The sequence below is a fragment of the Musca autumnalis genome, unplaced genomic scaffold (assembly GCF_047663935.1).
Source record: "Musca autumnalis isolate F117 unplaced genomic scaffold, ASM4766393v1 scaffold_3, whole genome shotgun sequence".
In the NCBI taxonomy this organism is placed as follows: domain Eukaryota; kingdom Metazoa; phylum Arthropoda; class Insecta; order Diptera; family Muscidae; genus Musca; species Musca autumnalis.
Genome location: NW_027411866.1, coordinates 159,046,909 through 159,063,280, shown reverse-complemented (window position 1 = coordinate 159,063,280; position 16,372 = coordinate 159,046,909). Strand labels below are relative to the sequence as shown.

At 27.2% G+C, this 16,372-nt stretch overlaps 1 protein-coding gene across 2 annotated transcripts in view; it reads right to left on the bottom strand.

Annotated features, from left to right (window-relative positions):
- Positions 1–16,372, bottom strand: part of Myc (bHLH transcription factor Myc) — a 116,420-nt gene that overhangs the window by 30,457 nt on the left and 69,591 nt on the right. For both annotated transcript variants that reach the window (XM_073975135.1, XM_073975134.1), the window contains exon 2: positions 6,062–7,662. In XM_073975135.1, the coding sequence (XP_073831236.1) occupies positions 6,062–7,415 (1,354 nt within the window). In that variant the 5' untranslated portion in view covers positions 7,416–7,662. The remainder of the gene's footprint in view (positions 1–6,061; positions 7,663–16,372) is intronic.

The following is a 16,372-nucleotide window of genomic DNA, read 5'->3' as shown; positions in this document are numbered from 1 at the left end:
CTTTATGGATTGAATTTAAAAAAATGATTGGAAATTTAAAAAATAAATAATAAAAAAAATTAAAAACAATAATTCTCAAAAAAATTTTAATTCTCAAAAATTTCTAAAAAACATATCTTTCAACAAATTTAAAATCAGCAATTTTTAAAAATTAAAATTGTTAAGAAAAAATTTAAAAATTGGAAAAAAGGTAACAGGTAAACTTTTAGGATGATTAAAATTTATATCATATACAAAATTCAATATTTTGAAAAATACATAATTGAAAGTTCAGAAATTAAGAACACTAAACTTTTAAAAATTAAAAAAAAAAAAATAAAACTCTAATCAACTTTTCCCACGCTATGCTAACGCTTAGTAGATTCTCAGAATTTTTGAACATACAAAACCTCAACAAAAATTTAAATTAAATTAAATAACACATATGTAATTCTTAAAAACGTTTTAAAAACATAGGTGTATCTTTCATTTTAAGGAAATACTTTAATTAAAAAAATAATTGAACAAAATTAAGATTATTGAAAATTTAAAAAAATGTTTATAATTAAAAAATAAAAAATATCAAAATAATAGTTCTCAAAAAAAAAAAAAAAACAGAATAAATAAATAAATTCTCAAAAATTTCTAAAAAAAACACATATCTTTCAACAAATTTAAAATCAGAGATTTTTAAAAATTAAAATTGTTAAGAAAAAATTTAAAATTTTGAAAAAAAAAGATAACAGGTAAACTTTGAGGATGATTAAAATTAAAATTTATATTATATAAAAAATTCAATATTTTGAAAAATAAATAATTGAAAGAAATTAAGAACACTAACCCCCTTTATTACAAGTCTTCTTTTGTTATATTTTGAATTTACCGAACAGACTTAGAGCGTTCCGCTTAACTTAAAGTTAAAGTGATGATTGAATTTCACGGAGGAGATTCTTGGCATTAGCTTTCAATGTAACAATTATATTTTTAATGCCTCCAAATTTGTTTTTTTTTTTGCGTCAGATAGTAAAAGAACACATATAATAATGGCCCTAAAACTTTTAAAAATTAAAAAAAAATAAAATTCTAATCAACTTTTCCCACGCCATGCTAACGCTTGGTAGATTCTTAGAATTTTTGGTCTTCCCAAACCTTAACAAATCAAAAAAAAAAAAAATATTCAAAATTCATTCATTCATAAAATGTTCAATTTAAAATATTCACTTAATGTTCAAAAACATAAAAAAATATCTTTTCGAACTACAGAAAATTCCCCCATGGACAAAAAGTCCTATTTCTAATAAAATTATTTAAAATTTCCTTTTAATGGAATGCCGTTTAATTATTATCTTTATGGCTTCAATTTTCAAAAATTTCAAAAATATCCTTCCGAACTACAAAAATGTTCCAATGAACAAAAAAATCCTGTTTGAAATAGTAAATTTTATTTAAAAAAAATATAGAATAGAAAACAAATAAAAATTATTCAAAATTTTATTCTTAATTGAATTAATTAAATTTTTTGCTTAATTTTTTTAAAATATAAATATATTCGTAGACTCAAAATTTCCTTTTAATGGAATGCCGTTTAATTACTATCTTTATGGATTGAATTTTAAGAAATTTCAAAAATATCCTTTCGAGCCACAAAAAATTTCCAATGAACAAAAAATCCTATTTGAAATAGTAAATTTAATTAAAAAAGCATGTTTAAAAACAAATTAAAATTATTCAAAATTTTATCCTGATGGAATAGAGTCTAACAAATTTTTTACTTCATTTTTAAAAAATATAAAAATATCCTTTCTAACTACAAAAAAAAAAAAAAAAAACTCCCCAATAAATAAAATCCCGTTCGTAAATTGGCTGGTTTTTCTATAAGTACAACAAATTCCAAAAATTCCATAATTTTCAAAACTACAATTTTTTTCAAGAAATGTTATTATTTAAAGATTGAATTTCATGATACTGCTTCCCAAGAACCCATAAAACGAGCATTTTTCATTTTATATATACATTTTAATATTACTTAATTCCACTATTTTTAAAATTATTACTTTTTAATTATATATTTTTGAGATTACTATTATAAAAAAACACATACAATCACCACAATTTCCTGCCACCAACAACAACAACAAAATTGTGTTTCTGATCTTTAATTTTAAACTAACACAAGAGGAGAATAAAAACGAAACGAAAAAAAAATCACAACGAAATCAGTCAGCGAAAAAAAAAAACAATTTCGACCATTAAAAAACGCCAAAAATTTAATTCAGAATTTAGAGCGCCTAGCAACTACAAAAATTTGCTTAATACAGCATCTTAAGAATTATAACATCATGATTGCCGGTATGGTGGACAGCAAGCAAAGAACAACAACAAGACAACACCCCTGTTGTCGCAAAGAGGGCGAGCAGCGGAGGCGCTCTCACAAAAAAATCTACGGCAAAGCAGCATCAAAAAGTGCACAAGAAATTTTATTGAAACCAAAATCAATTTAAGTTTCTTTGCAATGGAATGAAAACAAACCCAATTCTTTAGTTTTACGCTCCCTCCCCCTCTTTAGCCTGTGCTCAAGAATATCTAAAATACTACAAAAATTTGCAACGTGGCTGCAGTAGTAGTAAAACAAAATAAAAATAAAAACAAACGCTAAAATGCCACAACAACAATAATGCATTACAACAACAACAAAAACGTATAAATGTTCAGATAAATAAAAAAAATATACAAGTTTGTTTAGTGCTGGGGGGATACAACTACAACACAAAGATAAACAAATACTCTATGGCAAATAAATGACTAGCTGGCTGGCTGACTAAATGACTGGCCGGCCGGCCGGCTGACTGACTGGCTGCATTCATTCTCGTTGCAAAAACATAAAGAAAACACTTTTGAAATTCTATGAAAGTAGCAGCAAAAGATAACTGCTAGCTAGCGAACGAAGTACGACAACGACGTCCCATCTAGTCACGAGAAGAGTGCAAAAAATCAACAATGAATGACGTTGCTGTTGAGAGGTCTCGTGTGCATGTATAGTGAATGGTGGTATCTATATCTTTCATGTCTTGAGGAGGAAACCTCGACATACATCTATCTATCTATCCACGCTATACTATACTACAACACTCTACTCTGTTGTTGGGGAATTGAACAACGACGCTGCTGCTGTCGTATCTACTACCTAAACGACGACACGATGCATAATGTGTGGTTGGGGGCTGCTGACGCTGCTGGTTTTCGTCATCAAACGTCAATGCAGTGCAATTGTACTTTTCGCGCCAAAAGCATTCGTTAAGACGAAGATAACTACAACGACAATGTTTGCAAATTTGTGTGCGAGGAGTGCGGGGAGTAAGAAGAAGCATAAGATACACAGTGTGAAATATTACGCTATTATGGCCCCAAGCGTATAGTAGAGGAGTATGTAGTGTGTTGTATACGTTGTTGTAGAGTAATAGAACGTTTAACAAAATCCCCCTCACCAGCACCCGCAGCCGACACTCGCTCTTTTCAGCAAGACCCCAACCACACTCATTCACAAAAATGAACTACTATGGAATTGTTATTAATGCAAAATGTTTATGCGTGGGGGTGTGGGAGGGAACAAGAGTAATTGCAAGTTGGGGTACCCACGCCTTTATGACTTACAAAAGCGCATGTCTGGCTAAGTGTGCAGACCAGACGGCACTTCAACAACAATATAGGTAAACTAAAATAGAGCATTATAAGAGAGAGACAAACAAAGAGAGATTAAACGCAATTGAGGAGATGAGTACCCCACTTTTATAATGTGGCAGAAACCGGTAAACACGTGGCTTGGGGTAGGGTAGTGAGGGCAAAAATAATAAGCTTTTAGGCTTATCTATACAAAACCGACCGCCAACCCACCCCCTAAAGTATGCCACAACATTTCAAAAAATATCATCAAATCCTTTGGCATTTTACCAAAATATAAAGGCATGCTCACAAATTTGGGTGTAACCGGCAAAAAATCCCCAATATAGATTTCTATACTCTTTTTCTCAATTCTCCACAAAAACAAGAGTCTACTTTAAGGCGTTGTAGCCAAGTAGTAGTAGTAGTATGAATAGTAAGCCAAGACTTGCGCAATACTTCAAATAAAGAGCTTTACAGTTGTAAGCGTCCGCCGCCACAATAAAAACAACTGTGGGACCTCGCCTTAAGAGAAAACGCCTAATAATAGGCACTAGTTTTTTGTTGTTTGCATTTTGAGCCTATAGTTATACACCAACATATTGAATACCATTGCTATGTGGGAGATTAAAAAAGGCGCCAAAAATCTTAACCAACATTTTAATATTCCTTTGAAGTGTCTACTATTGAATTTCAAGCTATGTACCTATATATCTGTCTGTCTGTTTATATAGACGCCCCTGTTCTTAGTGGTTGTTGTTGTTGTTGTTATCGTTGATTTTAAAGTAGAATGTCGCCGTGTTTTTAATTTTACTACAAGTACAGCGGCTGCTATTGTGTGGTTCTAGACTTTGTGGACTTTTGAACTTTTGTCATTTTCTTTAGACTTTTCAATAATAGAGGAAATGAAGAGGGAGGGGGGTAAAAATTGCAACAAAAAACTTGTGACAACTTCTGTATGCCGCATATATTGCCATTCCTCCTTCTCTATGCGGTGAAATGACGAACATCAACTACGTTGTTGCCACAAAACTGAGGCTTTAATAATTTCACAATATTACGAAATATGCCCCGTCACAAAGTGCAAACAGACACACACACACACACACAAATGCCCACTTTTTTATAATGGGAGAAGCAAACAGACAAGCGGAAAATGCCTTTTAAAGTTTTTACACAGGAAAAAACAGTTTTATAAAAACTTATAAAATAAAATGTGCAATTAAAAAATTAATAAATTTAGTTTTCATAATTAAAATTTCAAATTAAATTTAAATTAATAAAAAAATAAAGTTAAATTTTAAAAATTTCAAAAAAAAAAAAAAAAAATCCAATTCAAAATCAAATTCAATTTAAAAAATGTATAATTTTATAAAAATTAAAAAATTAGAAAAACCAAAAAATCTTCAATCTTTCAAATTTTAATAATTTTAAAATTTAGTGGAGAATGTAATATTTTGAATGATATTAAATTTTTTTCAAAAAATTAAATTTTTTAAATTTCTGAACAAAAATTAATTTTTTTTTTTGAAAATTTTTAAAAAATTCAAAATATTTAAATTTAATATATAATAAAATAAAAAATTAAAACTTTTGAAAAAAATCAAAATGTTGAAGAATAAAAATTAAAAATTGAAAAAAAATAGAAAAACCTAAACATCTTCAATCTTTCAAATTTTAAAAATTAGTAGAGATTGTAATATTTTGAATGAAATTAAAATTTTCAAAAAAAAAATAAATTTTTTAATTTATAAAATTTTGAAAAAATACATTTTTTTTAAAAAAATTCAAAATATTTAAATTTAAAAAATAATAAAATACAAAATAAAACTTTTTGAAAAAATTGAAAATGTTGAAGAATAAAAATTAAAAACTTAAAAGTTAAAAAAATTAAAAAATTTGAAAAAAAAAAATAAAATTTTGAAAACATTTAAATTTTAAAAAAAAATTTAAAAAAAAATAAAATTTGAAAACATTTAAATTTTGAAAAAAAAAATTAAAATTAAAAAAGCTAAATTTTGAAAACAAAAATTAATTAATTATAAATTATAATTAATTCTAATTTAATTAATTTTTCAAAATTTTATAATTTTGAAAAGAAGGATTTAGAAGAGAATTTAAATATTTGTAAGTATATAAAAAAAATTTAATTTTTTGAAAAATATAGACATAATTTTAAAAAATTAAATTTCACAAATTAAATCTAAACACTGTAAAATTTTAATCCAATAGAATTTTTTAAAATGACTCAATCTCTAATCAAATTTCCCCAAACTCAGTTTTTTCCCAGATTCCCACCCAAAATTTTAAGACTTCAACCCTCCCCCAAAATCCCTCAAAATAAATATTAAAAATTTCCATATAATAAAGAAAAATAAAAAAAAAAATATATTTAAAAGAATAAAATGTGACTTGACCAACTCACCGGAATCCGAAGGTGTCTCTAGATTTGTGCTAATATCATCCATGCCATCTTTGCAACGTGTATAACTATGATCACTATGTTGTATATAATTGTGTGTTGAACCGATATTTGACGACTGGCTTGATACGGGAGATACACCACCGGCACCATAGGTGATTTCATGATCCGTAAATGAATCATCAGAATCACAGTCGGAGTAACGCATTGATGAACTACTATTACTGATGTTGCTGCTGTTGTTGCTGTTGTTGCCATTATGTTGTTGTATTGTCGGCGTTGATGTCGTTTTTATTGTTGTTGTTGTTGTCGAATCTGATACACCGGAATTGATAACATCCAAAACTTCGGTTAACGAACATCCGCTAATGAGACGTGTATCAATTTGCTTTTTACTTGTATCCTGCAATTCTTGACTAACGTGATTGATAAAATTGGTAGGATCGGATGTTAGGGAAATGTTATTGCTACCCATTATGCAGGCCCGCAAATCAACATTATGTCTAAAATCTGGTGCTGAACTATCATCATCTAGGCTATGAGGTGTATCGGGTCGTTGATAGATTGACGATGAGGAGGAATTGCTGCTACAATTGCTGATGTTTAGGGAGGACAATGATGGTGTTGTGTGGGAGGAGGAGTTGATATTTAATGTGTTGGCGCTGGGTAACAATTGATCACCACGTTTACTTGTTTGCAGCATTGATGTGGTCAACAATGAGGTACTGCGATTTTGTTGCAATTTCTTTTGTTGTTGTTGTTGCTGATGATTGGCCGATTTGCGCAGTAATGATCTACCGGGTGGTATATTTTGCATATTTGTTGTTGTTGTCTGTATCTGTTGTACTTTAATATTGGGTATACTATGGGGTTCCAATTCTTGTTCCAAGTCCTGTTCCTGTTTAATGTGTGCTACCATATCACACACGCTGGTGGTGATTTTCTTGGCCGTTACCACTGTTGGCTGAGGCCTCTGTTGCTGTTGCTGCTGATGTTGTTGCAAAGGTCTTTGTAAATTACCCATAACATCGGATAACGGTGCCGCCTTACAAATATCACTATTTACTGAAGAGGCTGATGTACTCAGGACTGGTGGTGACCACATTAAATCATTATTACGCACTTCTGGTTTAATATCAACATCATCTAAATCCATAGAACCCACACAATATGAATCACTGTTACCAAGATCAGCTTCCATTTTTTGTATATCACCATATATTGAGGGCATTTCATCGAGCAGATCAAATGTATCGGCACTAATGCAGAATTCATCAGTAAAATAGTTGGGTACCAAATCGTTAAAGGTGGAAAATACTGGCGGCGAAGAGCCAAATGGACTGCAAAGTTTAGCCATTGTGTTGAGTTGTTGTTGTAGTTCCGAATTATCACAAATAAATAAAATTGTTGTGGTTTTTTCCTTTCTTTCGGGGGTAGGAGGTTTTTATGCAAAAAATTTGTTTCTGTTGTTGTAACGAAAAATTAATTTCGATGCTTCTTATTGTAGCTACTATGTGTGTATATATATTTAATATAAATATGTATCTATGTATATTGTAGAAGATACCAGATCCTCTTGTTTTCTTTTTAGTTTAATCAATAAACTGCAAATAAAGAGAAAGAGAAGAGAGGGAAAATAAGTTAAAAATATTTGATATAGATATTTATTAAAAAAATGGTCAATCAAATATTTTTTGTACATGTCTAATTTCAAAAAAAAACCCAATATGCCTAATGTGATTTTTTGTTGTTTTTAATATAAAAAAAAAATCTTTGCTAATGTTAAACTTTAAAATTTTTAAACAATTTTATTTTTGTGGTATTATTTTTCTCTTTATTATTGTCTAAATTTGTATTTTTTTGAAAAACTTATATTTCGGAAATAAAAAAATAGAAGAATTAAAAATTACAATTTTTTGATAATTAAAAAAAATGACTATGGAAATTAAAAAAAAATAGGAAAATTAAAAGTGAATAAAATTACATAATTTTCAACATAGAAATATTATAAAAGTTAAAAATTGTTAAAATTCTGAGGAAAAATTATAAAAATTATGCAGGAAAATGATACAAAATTGATATAAATTAAAAAAACATTAAAAATATATTTTTTAAATTAAACAAATTAAAACAAAAAAAAAAAAAAATATTTCAAACTATTTTTTTTTTTGTTTTTTTGACAAAAGTAAAAATGTTGGCCTTGTTTAGTTCTAAAAATGTTTGAAGATTTCGAAAATATTTGTAAGAATTCAACAAACTAAAAAAATATATTTCAAATAATTATTGGACAGAAGTAAAATATTTAATTAACAAAAAAATTAATTAAATATTTTACTTCTGTCCAATAATTATTTGAAATATATTTTTTTTAATTTGTTGAATTCTTACAAAAATTTTCTAAATCTTCAAACATTTTTAGAACGGTATATTAAAAAAATTCTTTAATTTTTTAAATTTGTTTAATAATGTAAAATTTTCTATAAAAATGTAAAATTTAAAAAACCGGTAAAATTGTTAGATATTATTGTCTTTGTGGAATTATTTTTCTTTCTAAATTTCTAAATTTGTATAAAATTAGTTGTTTGAAAATCTTATATTTTGGAAGTTAAAAAATAGGAAAATTAAAAAAGAAGAAAATTACACACAAGGCAAGTTTATATAAGGTATATGCACGAATTACAACAACTAACAAATTTACAAAAACAACATTGTTGTTATTGAAAATTAATTGTCAAAGAAAATAGGTATTGAATAATAGGGTCTTTCCAAAAATTTTCTCAGGGAAGAAATAAATACATTTTGAAAATCATCTAAAATAGAACAAATTTGAATCAAAATATAAATATAAAGCATTCAAAACTGTCATAGGCCATTCTTATTACGCGTTTAGTACGAAAAGCAGTATTTTATGGTAGCAAATTTCAAACTTTCTAATTTCATGAGTAGACCCAATTACATTTTGAAAACTAAATTTACAAAAAAAGTAAGAATACAGCTGATTGTCACTTCTACCTTATATAAATATACCTAGATTACACATTTTTTAATAATTTGCAAATGGTCTGTTCCAGAACTGCAAGAATCTACTAATTTTTACTATTGTTTCCGATAACATAAAGGAAAAAATGTTATCGTAGTAAAAAATAGCAGGTTCTGGAACAGAGCAAAAGTTTTCAACATAGAAATGCCTATATGGTCTGTTCCAGTACTGCAAGAATATACTAATATTTACTATTTTTTCGATAACATAAAGCAAAATATTTAATCGTAATAAAAATAAGTAGCTTCTTGCAGAACAGAGCTGTTATAAAAATTTTGTAGAAAAATTATGCAGAAAAAAATACACACGAATACAAAAAATTGTCAAACTAAACGTTGGCCTTGTTTTGTATAAAAAATATGTTTCAAATAATTTTTGGACAGAAGTAAAAAAAATTAATTAACTTTTTTTGTGTATTTTTTTTTAATTTGTTCGCAGTTAAACAAAATTTTATATTGTTATATCAAAATTATGGACTTGGAGTATAAAACAATTTAGCTAAAAAATTAGACTCCAATTCTCTACACCATCGTCCGGCAAAAAGGGGCACACGTGCCCTTGATGAGAATAACAGCAGAACAACCACCATTCAGTCTTCATCCAGAAGTCAAAGAAGCAAGTTCTGCTGTCGCTTGTTTCAATGATTTTTAATTTTAGCAATGCATTAACGCACATGCTGTTTGTGGAGAGAGCGAGAGAGAGTCGTATGCGTGAGACCACAAACAATGCGCTTGTGTTGGTGCCGATACCTGCTCTACACCTTGTTTCTTTCAAGTTTTTTATTCCTTTTTCCTTTAAACAATTTTAAAAAACTGGAATAATAATTTTTTAAAATTGTTTAATTTTTGTAAAATATTTTTTTAGATTTTTAATAAAAAATATTGTTACAATTTATAGAAAAACTATTGTCATTATTATTATTATTATTATTGTTGTTGTTATTATTATTATTACTAATTAATAACTTCTTTATATTTATTTTAATATTTCTAAATATTTAAAGAAAGAAAAATATTAAACTTTACTATAAAACTCAAAGATAATTTGTGTATTTTTTTAACCATTTTTAATATTTTTTACTTAATCTGCAAGATTATACACTACTTTCCAATGAACCACCCTAATACTTGCAAAACTTTATTGCAGTTGCACTATTTATTTCCTATTTAATTGCACTAATTATAACAGATTTATCACTGGGGCTTAAAAGTGTAACATAAACAGGATTAGAAAGTCTTGCTTTCACATCTATTCACAATAGAATATGAGAAGGCCAGCAGCGCCAGTAGTTATGTTTGCAAAATATAACAACAACATCCGCTGTCGCCAACACCCACTATTTATACCCCACAAATGACAAATCTCTGCATTATAAATTTTCGTAATGTCGTCATTATATTGCAACAACAACTAACTACCTATTTGTTTCATTCTCTCTCCCTGTCAATAAACGTCATCAACAGTCACCCACCCACACATGCAGTTTTGTTGTGGTGCTTGATCGCTTATTAGGCATGTGTGCAAAATTACATAGATCCGTTAACCTCCAGACATTTATTTAATAATTTTCTCTTCCTTAAATGAAATATCCAATACTTTTCTCTTGCCCCTCTTGCCAGGCGTGTTGCCATTATTGGTTTTCTTTGTCCAGTAGTTGCATGTATTTTTTTTTTCTTGTCGACTACCGACTGGGTTGTAATAAGAACATTACAATAAAGACTTGAGAACATTAATAGGTATTATGGTGGGGGAGAGAAGAGACCCCAGTGACAACTGTAAGGGAATGTAAACAAAAGAGATTTAATTTCACATTGCTTGCTGGCTGTTACGGTGGAGGTTTTATTGAATTATTTGCAATTTTCTTGTTCTTCTCTAATATAAACAACATATAGGAGAGGAGCATTGTTGTGGTTAGGACCGGCAAAGAAAGTAGTGGGTAATATACACAAAATAAAAAAAGTAACAAGGTGTAAAACGACTTGTTGTGTGTGGTGGACAAACAATAAGAACAATCTACCTATGAAAAAAAAACCCAACATATGTTGGAAAGGTTATGGGAACACAGAAAACAAGTGACATTTATGGGGGGCCGATCCACCATACAAGAACATTGCATCAAATCAATAGGACGATATAGGCTGGTGGCTGGCCCCTATAATCATGGTTGGAAGTGTGTGACTAGATGATGCCATATAACATCCCCAACACTACATTTCTTGTTTTATGGATTCCCAATTGAAGCTAACTTCTTGACGCCAATGTGATGATGACGTCGTTGTAATGTCTTGTTGTTTTTTTTTCTATTGTGCTTTAGTGGGCGTTTAGTGGAATTTTGTTTAAAATAACTGTAATTCGTTGTTTTGTTTTATCGGCTTTCTTTTACAAAACACGAATGCCAGTTTTATTTGATACTTATGTTGTTATTGTTGCTGATTTTGTTTGGCGCCTAGTTAAACCTATTCTGAACACAATTACATTGGCAAAAAATTTGTTAAGGTTACAACCAACATTTAAAGATAATGTGTTTTTGTTCGTTCGTCTATCTGTTGTACAGATTAAAATTGTATTTCAAGATTTACCTGATGTTTATATTGCTGGCCTATGGCTATGGGTATTGATTGAATAATTAGCAATAATAATAATACAGCAGCACACTAATGTATTTTTCTTCAACGTTACTATATGTGTATGTAATTAGCAAGAAAATAAAAACAAATTGTAAACAAACATGATGAATTTGTAAATAAGAAAAATTCCTGGAATATGTAATCAGAAACCCCGGGGAAAATACGATGACAAATTGTAATAAAAATAAAATATTTGAGATATAAATAAGTGAAAAGATAAAAATGGTTGAGAGGTCAAATGACTGTTTCATTTTTATTAAAAATAAAAAATAGGCATATACCTATTTTTAAATTTAATACGAAACACAGAAACAAATTTTACAGATTAAAAACTAAAGAAAAAAATACTTTTTTAATTTAAAAAAAAATATATCGAAAAATACATATTTATTTAAATATTCAAATAGTTCAACAGGCTTAAAGTTAACGACAAAAAGAAACTAGTCAAAAATTAAGCAAAAATATTATGGGAAATAAAGAAAAAAAGTCATATTTTTCTAGAGATGAGAACTGTAGTTACAAAAAAAAAAACAAGTTTTGTTATCCTTTACTGAAATTCTTGAGAAAATGTTGCTTGCCATACCTTCACATCCATATAGAGAAGAAGACGACAGTTTCCCCCTTTTGTGACATTTGCATATTATAAAACTACGCGCCCTTTTTTGATCAAAACAATCCGTAAAAAGTAAATAAACAAACAAAAAAAAAAAAACTTCGTTAAAAAACGATGCGATAAATTAATTCACATATTCAATATTTATTATTGTCAACAAGTGAGTGTTGAGAAAATTCGAACATTGTGATTGATCTTTCACCATGGAGAGGACAAGTACATACTGCAGTACGAAAATTAATGTTACGGGGTACAATGTACGTTCGTGGTATTTCGTTTGTTTATAATGTTCTTGTTGCTATTGTGATGAGAAATCTTGGCGTAGAAGAGATAAACGAAGGAATCAATAAATGTTAATAGGTGTTTAACAACATAGAAATCAGCTCAATTGATCTCATTTTGGAGAAGAGCAAGTTAATGCAAGTTTTTGTTGTAATTGGCTTGATTTTTCTTTTAAAAAAGTACTCTACAATGTAAAAATGTCACCAATTTCGTTTATTTATGTTGTTGTAATGAGAAAATATTATGTAGTCAATAACTGTTCAATTGCCAGGTATTTACACACTAATGTCAACAAATGGGCGGTGAGAAATCAAATGGTGAGAAATCTATAACAGGAATTGATCTGTTTATGGAGAAGAGTACAAAATAAAAGTTGAGAGTGCAGTGTGTAAATTCGTGCTATTTCGTTTGTTTATGATGTTGTGATGATGAGCACTCTATTTTCTTTTGTGTATGCGTACTGCAACAGAATGTAAATAGAAAAGATCGACAACAAATAAAGAAATATGCAGATGAAAACGATCGATCGATCATTCACAATAATGTACAACAACAAACATACTTGCAATAGAAATGTCGTTGCTAAAGAATTGTATGTGCCGTTAGAATTTTTGCTAGATTTTTATTTTGTTTATGTCATTTCATACAGGTATGCAATGCAATATGCAATGAATGCGCACTGTGGTTAAAGAGGGAATAGGATTTAATAAATAAAATGAAATAAATAAATAAACGAAAACAGGGAATAGAATTTAATAAATAAAATGAAAAAAATAAATAAACGAAAACAAGAAATAAAATAAAAAAAAATAAATTAACGAAAACAAAAAAAGAAAATTAAAAAAAGAGAAAGGTGAAAACAAATTTTAAGGTAAATAAATTTACCATTTGTAGGTAAATTTAAAATAAAATTCCAAATAAATAGTAAATTTTGATATTATTCACTGTTACAAAAATTAGATAAACGAAAACAAAAAAGAAAATAAAAAAGAAAAAGGTGAAAACAAATTTTAAGGCAAATAAATTTACTATTTGTAGGTAAATTAAAAAAAAAAATAAATTTCAAAATTAATAATAATTTTTGATATAATTCACTGTTACAAAATGAACGAAAACAAATTTTTGAGCTGCTAAAAATATTTTAGTTTTATAAAATACCTATAAAGGCGAATAAATTTTTAGAAATAAAATAAATAAAATGATTCTTGCGCTTCAAAAAAAAAAAAAACAGAAACAGAAACAAATATCTATCGGAAAGAATAACAATTTTGGAAAAATAGTTGAAAAAGAGAAATTTATAAAAAATACAGAGAATGATCTAATACTCTTAACTAAAAAAAATAAAAAATCATAAATTGGGAATATACTAAACAAAATCCCCAGGTTTGAGAAAAAGCACAATATCAACAATTTTGAAAAAGTTGAAAAAAAGTTTTCAAATTTAAACGTTTGTAATTTTTAATATTTTCTATTTTTCAAATATTTTCTATGATTCAAACCCTAAACTTAAAAAATCAGGGAATTCGGAAAATACTAAACAAAATCCCCTGGTTTGAGAAGAAGCACAATTTCAGACACAATTTTCAAAAAGTTAAAAAAAATTTTGAATTTTAAACGTTTGTAAATTTCAATATTTTTATTAGGGGACTCAAAAACCAAACTGCCTTAAATTATTTTAAATGCCATTATAAATAGAGGAAGGTATAGCTGTTCATAAATTATCATGCCAGAATAACATTTAACTATTTAGGAACTTTCGTAAATTTGGTAAATTTGGAGAGCCACTTTTTAAAAGTGGAATTCTTGCAAGAAAAAATTGTATCGTTGTGGTCAAGTAAATATCTTGGTTGCATACAAAATTAGGACTATTTGAGATGATAACTTAAAATGAATTTAAACATTTAATAAAATGATGAAACCAGCAAGGGAAAACTGGTTTAGTAACTATTTATTAGTTACTAAATTTCAATATTTGGCATATCTTTCCTTTACCGACAGTATTCGGAAAAATATGAGATACATATTTGCCACATATCGGGAAATGTATACTTCCCGAGATATGGGCCTCTGAAGTTTCGAAAATTCCCTTGTTTTAGAGAAATTTTTTAATTTAAAAGAAAATGTTGTTCCCGTTTCCGAAATTGGCTGATGTCCATAGGAGAAAGTCTCAAATACCCGGCCGAAGGCCTGCTATAAAAAGAAATTTACGATTTTTTTTTTTTTTTTTTCAAAAAAAAATTTTGCAAACTGTCGGTAAAGGATATTTGTTCCCAATATTTTTAATAAAAAATGAATATTCATTGCAATAATTCATAATAAATTTGAAATATTTTTTTTTTAAGTTGTCATTTAGTACCTATTTACTAATTTTATTTGGTCGTTTTAAATTTTTTTATTTAAAATTTTAATATCTAGGAATATTGTGGAATTATTTTTCTCCTAAATATAAATAAATTTTTGTTAATTTGTCAATTATATAAATATGTTGGGATTTTTTTTTCAAAATTTAAGGAAAAAATCATCAGAACGAAACAAAAACATTAAAATACTGAAAATCCAGTTTTAGATTTTAAATGTTGGTTTTCAATATTTGAAAAAAAAATGAAATATTTTATTATTCTAAATTATACGTATTTTCGGGTTGTCATTTAGTATTTTCAAATATCACTCAGCAGTTTCATTGTTATTCGAAATATTATTCGGCCGTCTTAAAATTTTGATTGAAAAATTTAATCTCTAAGAATTTTGTGGAATTGGATTTATCCTATTTTTTGTTGTTAATTTTTGTTATAGTTATATAAAAAATATGATTTTTTTTTTTTCAAAATTTCAATATTTGAAAAAAAAAATTGAAATATTTTATTATTCTAAGTTATACGTATTTTCGTGTTGTAATTTAGTATTTACTAATACTACTCAGCTGTTTCATTGTTATTCGAAATATTATTCGGCCGTCTTAAAATTTTGATTGAAAAATGTAATCTCTAGGAATTTTGTGGAATTAGTTTTATCCTATTTTTTGTTGTTAATTTTATTTAATTATATAAAAAATATGAAAATTTGTTGAAAAATTAACGAAAAAATTAAAGCGATACTAAAAGATCAAAACTCAAAATTCAGTTTTTGATTTTAAATGTTACAATATTTTATAGTTTAACAGTCAGTAATTGAATTTTATTTAAAAAACATTTCAATTTTAAAATTTTTTTAAATTATTTTTGCTCTGTTCAAGAAACTGCAAGAATCTACAATTTTTTCTCAAATTTACATTAAAGGCAAAAATTGCCAAAATTTTCAAAAAAAATTTAGAATCTTTACAAAAGTATTTAAATTTTTTAAGCTGATTTTCCAAAAATGAATCACATTTCGAAATAGAAATTCCGAGTCATTCGGTTATGTTTGAAAATTTTGTTTTGCATTAATTAAATTTTAAGAAATTCACTAATTTTTTAAAAGGTTTTGAACTTATTTTTTTTTTTTTTTTTTTTTTGCTGAAACTCAAAATTTGATAAAAAAAAACCGCTAAATAGGCTCTTTAAAAAAGAGCTTGATTTTTTGACTGATTTTACAAAAATGAATCACATTTCGAAATTCAATTTCCGAGTCTTTCGTTTATGCTTGAAAATTTTGTTTTGTAATTATTAAATTTTAAGAAATTCACTCACTTTTTTAAAAAGTTTTGAACTTTTTTTTTTTTGCTGAAACTCAAAATTGAATAAAAAAAATCCTAACAAAATTCCATTTATGATTTC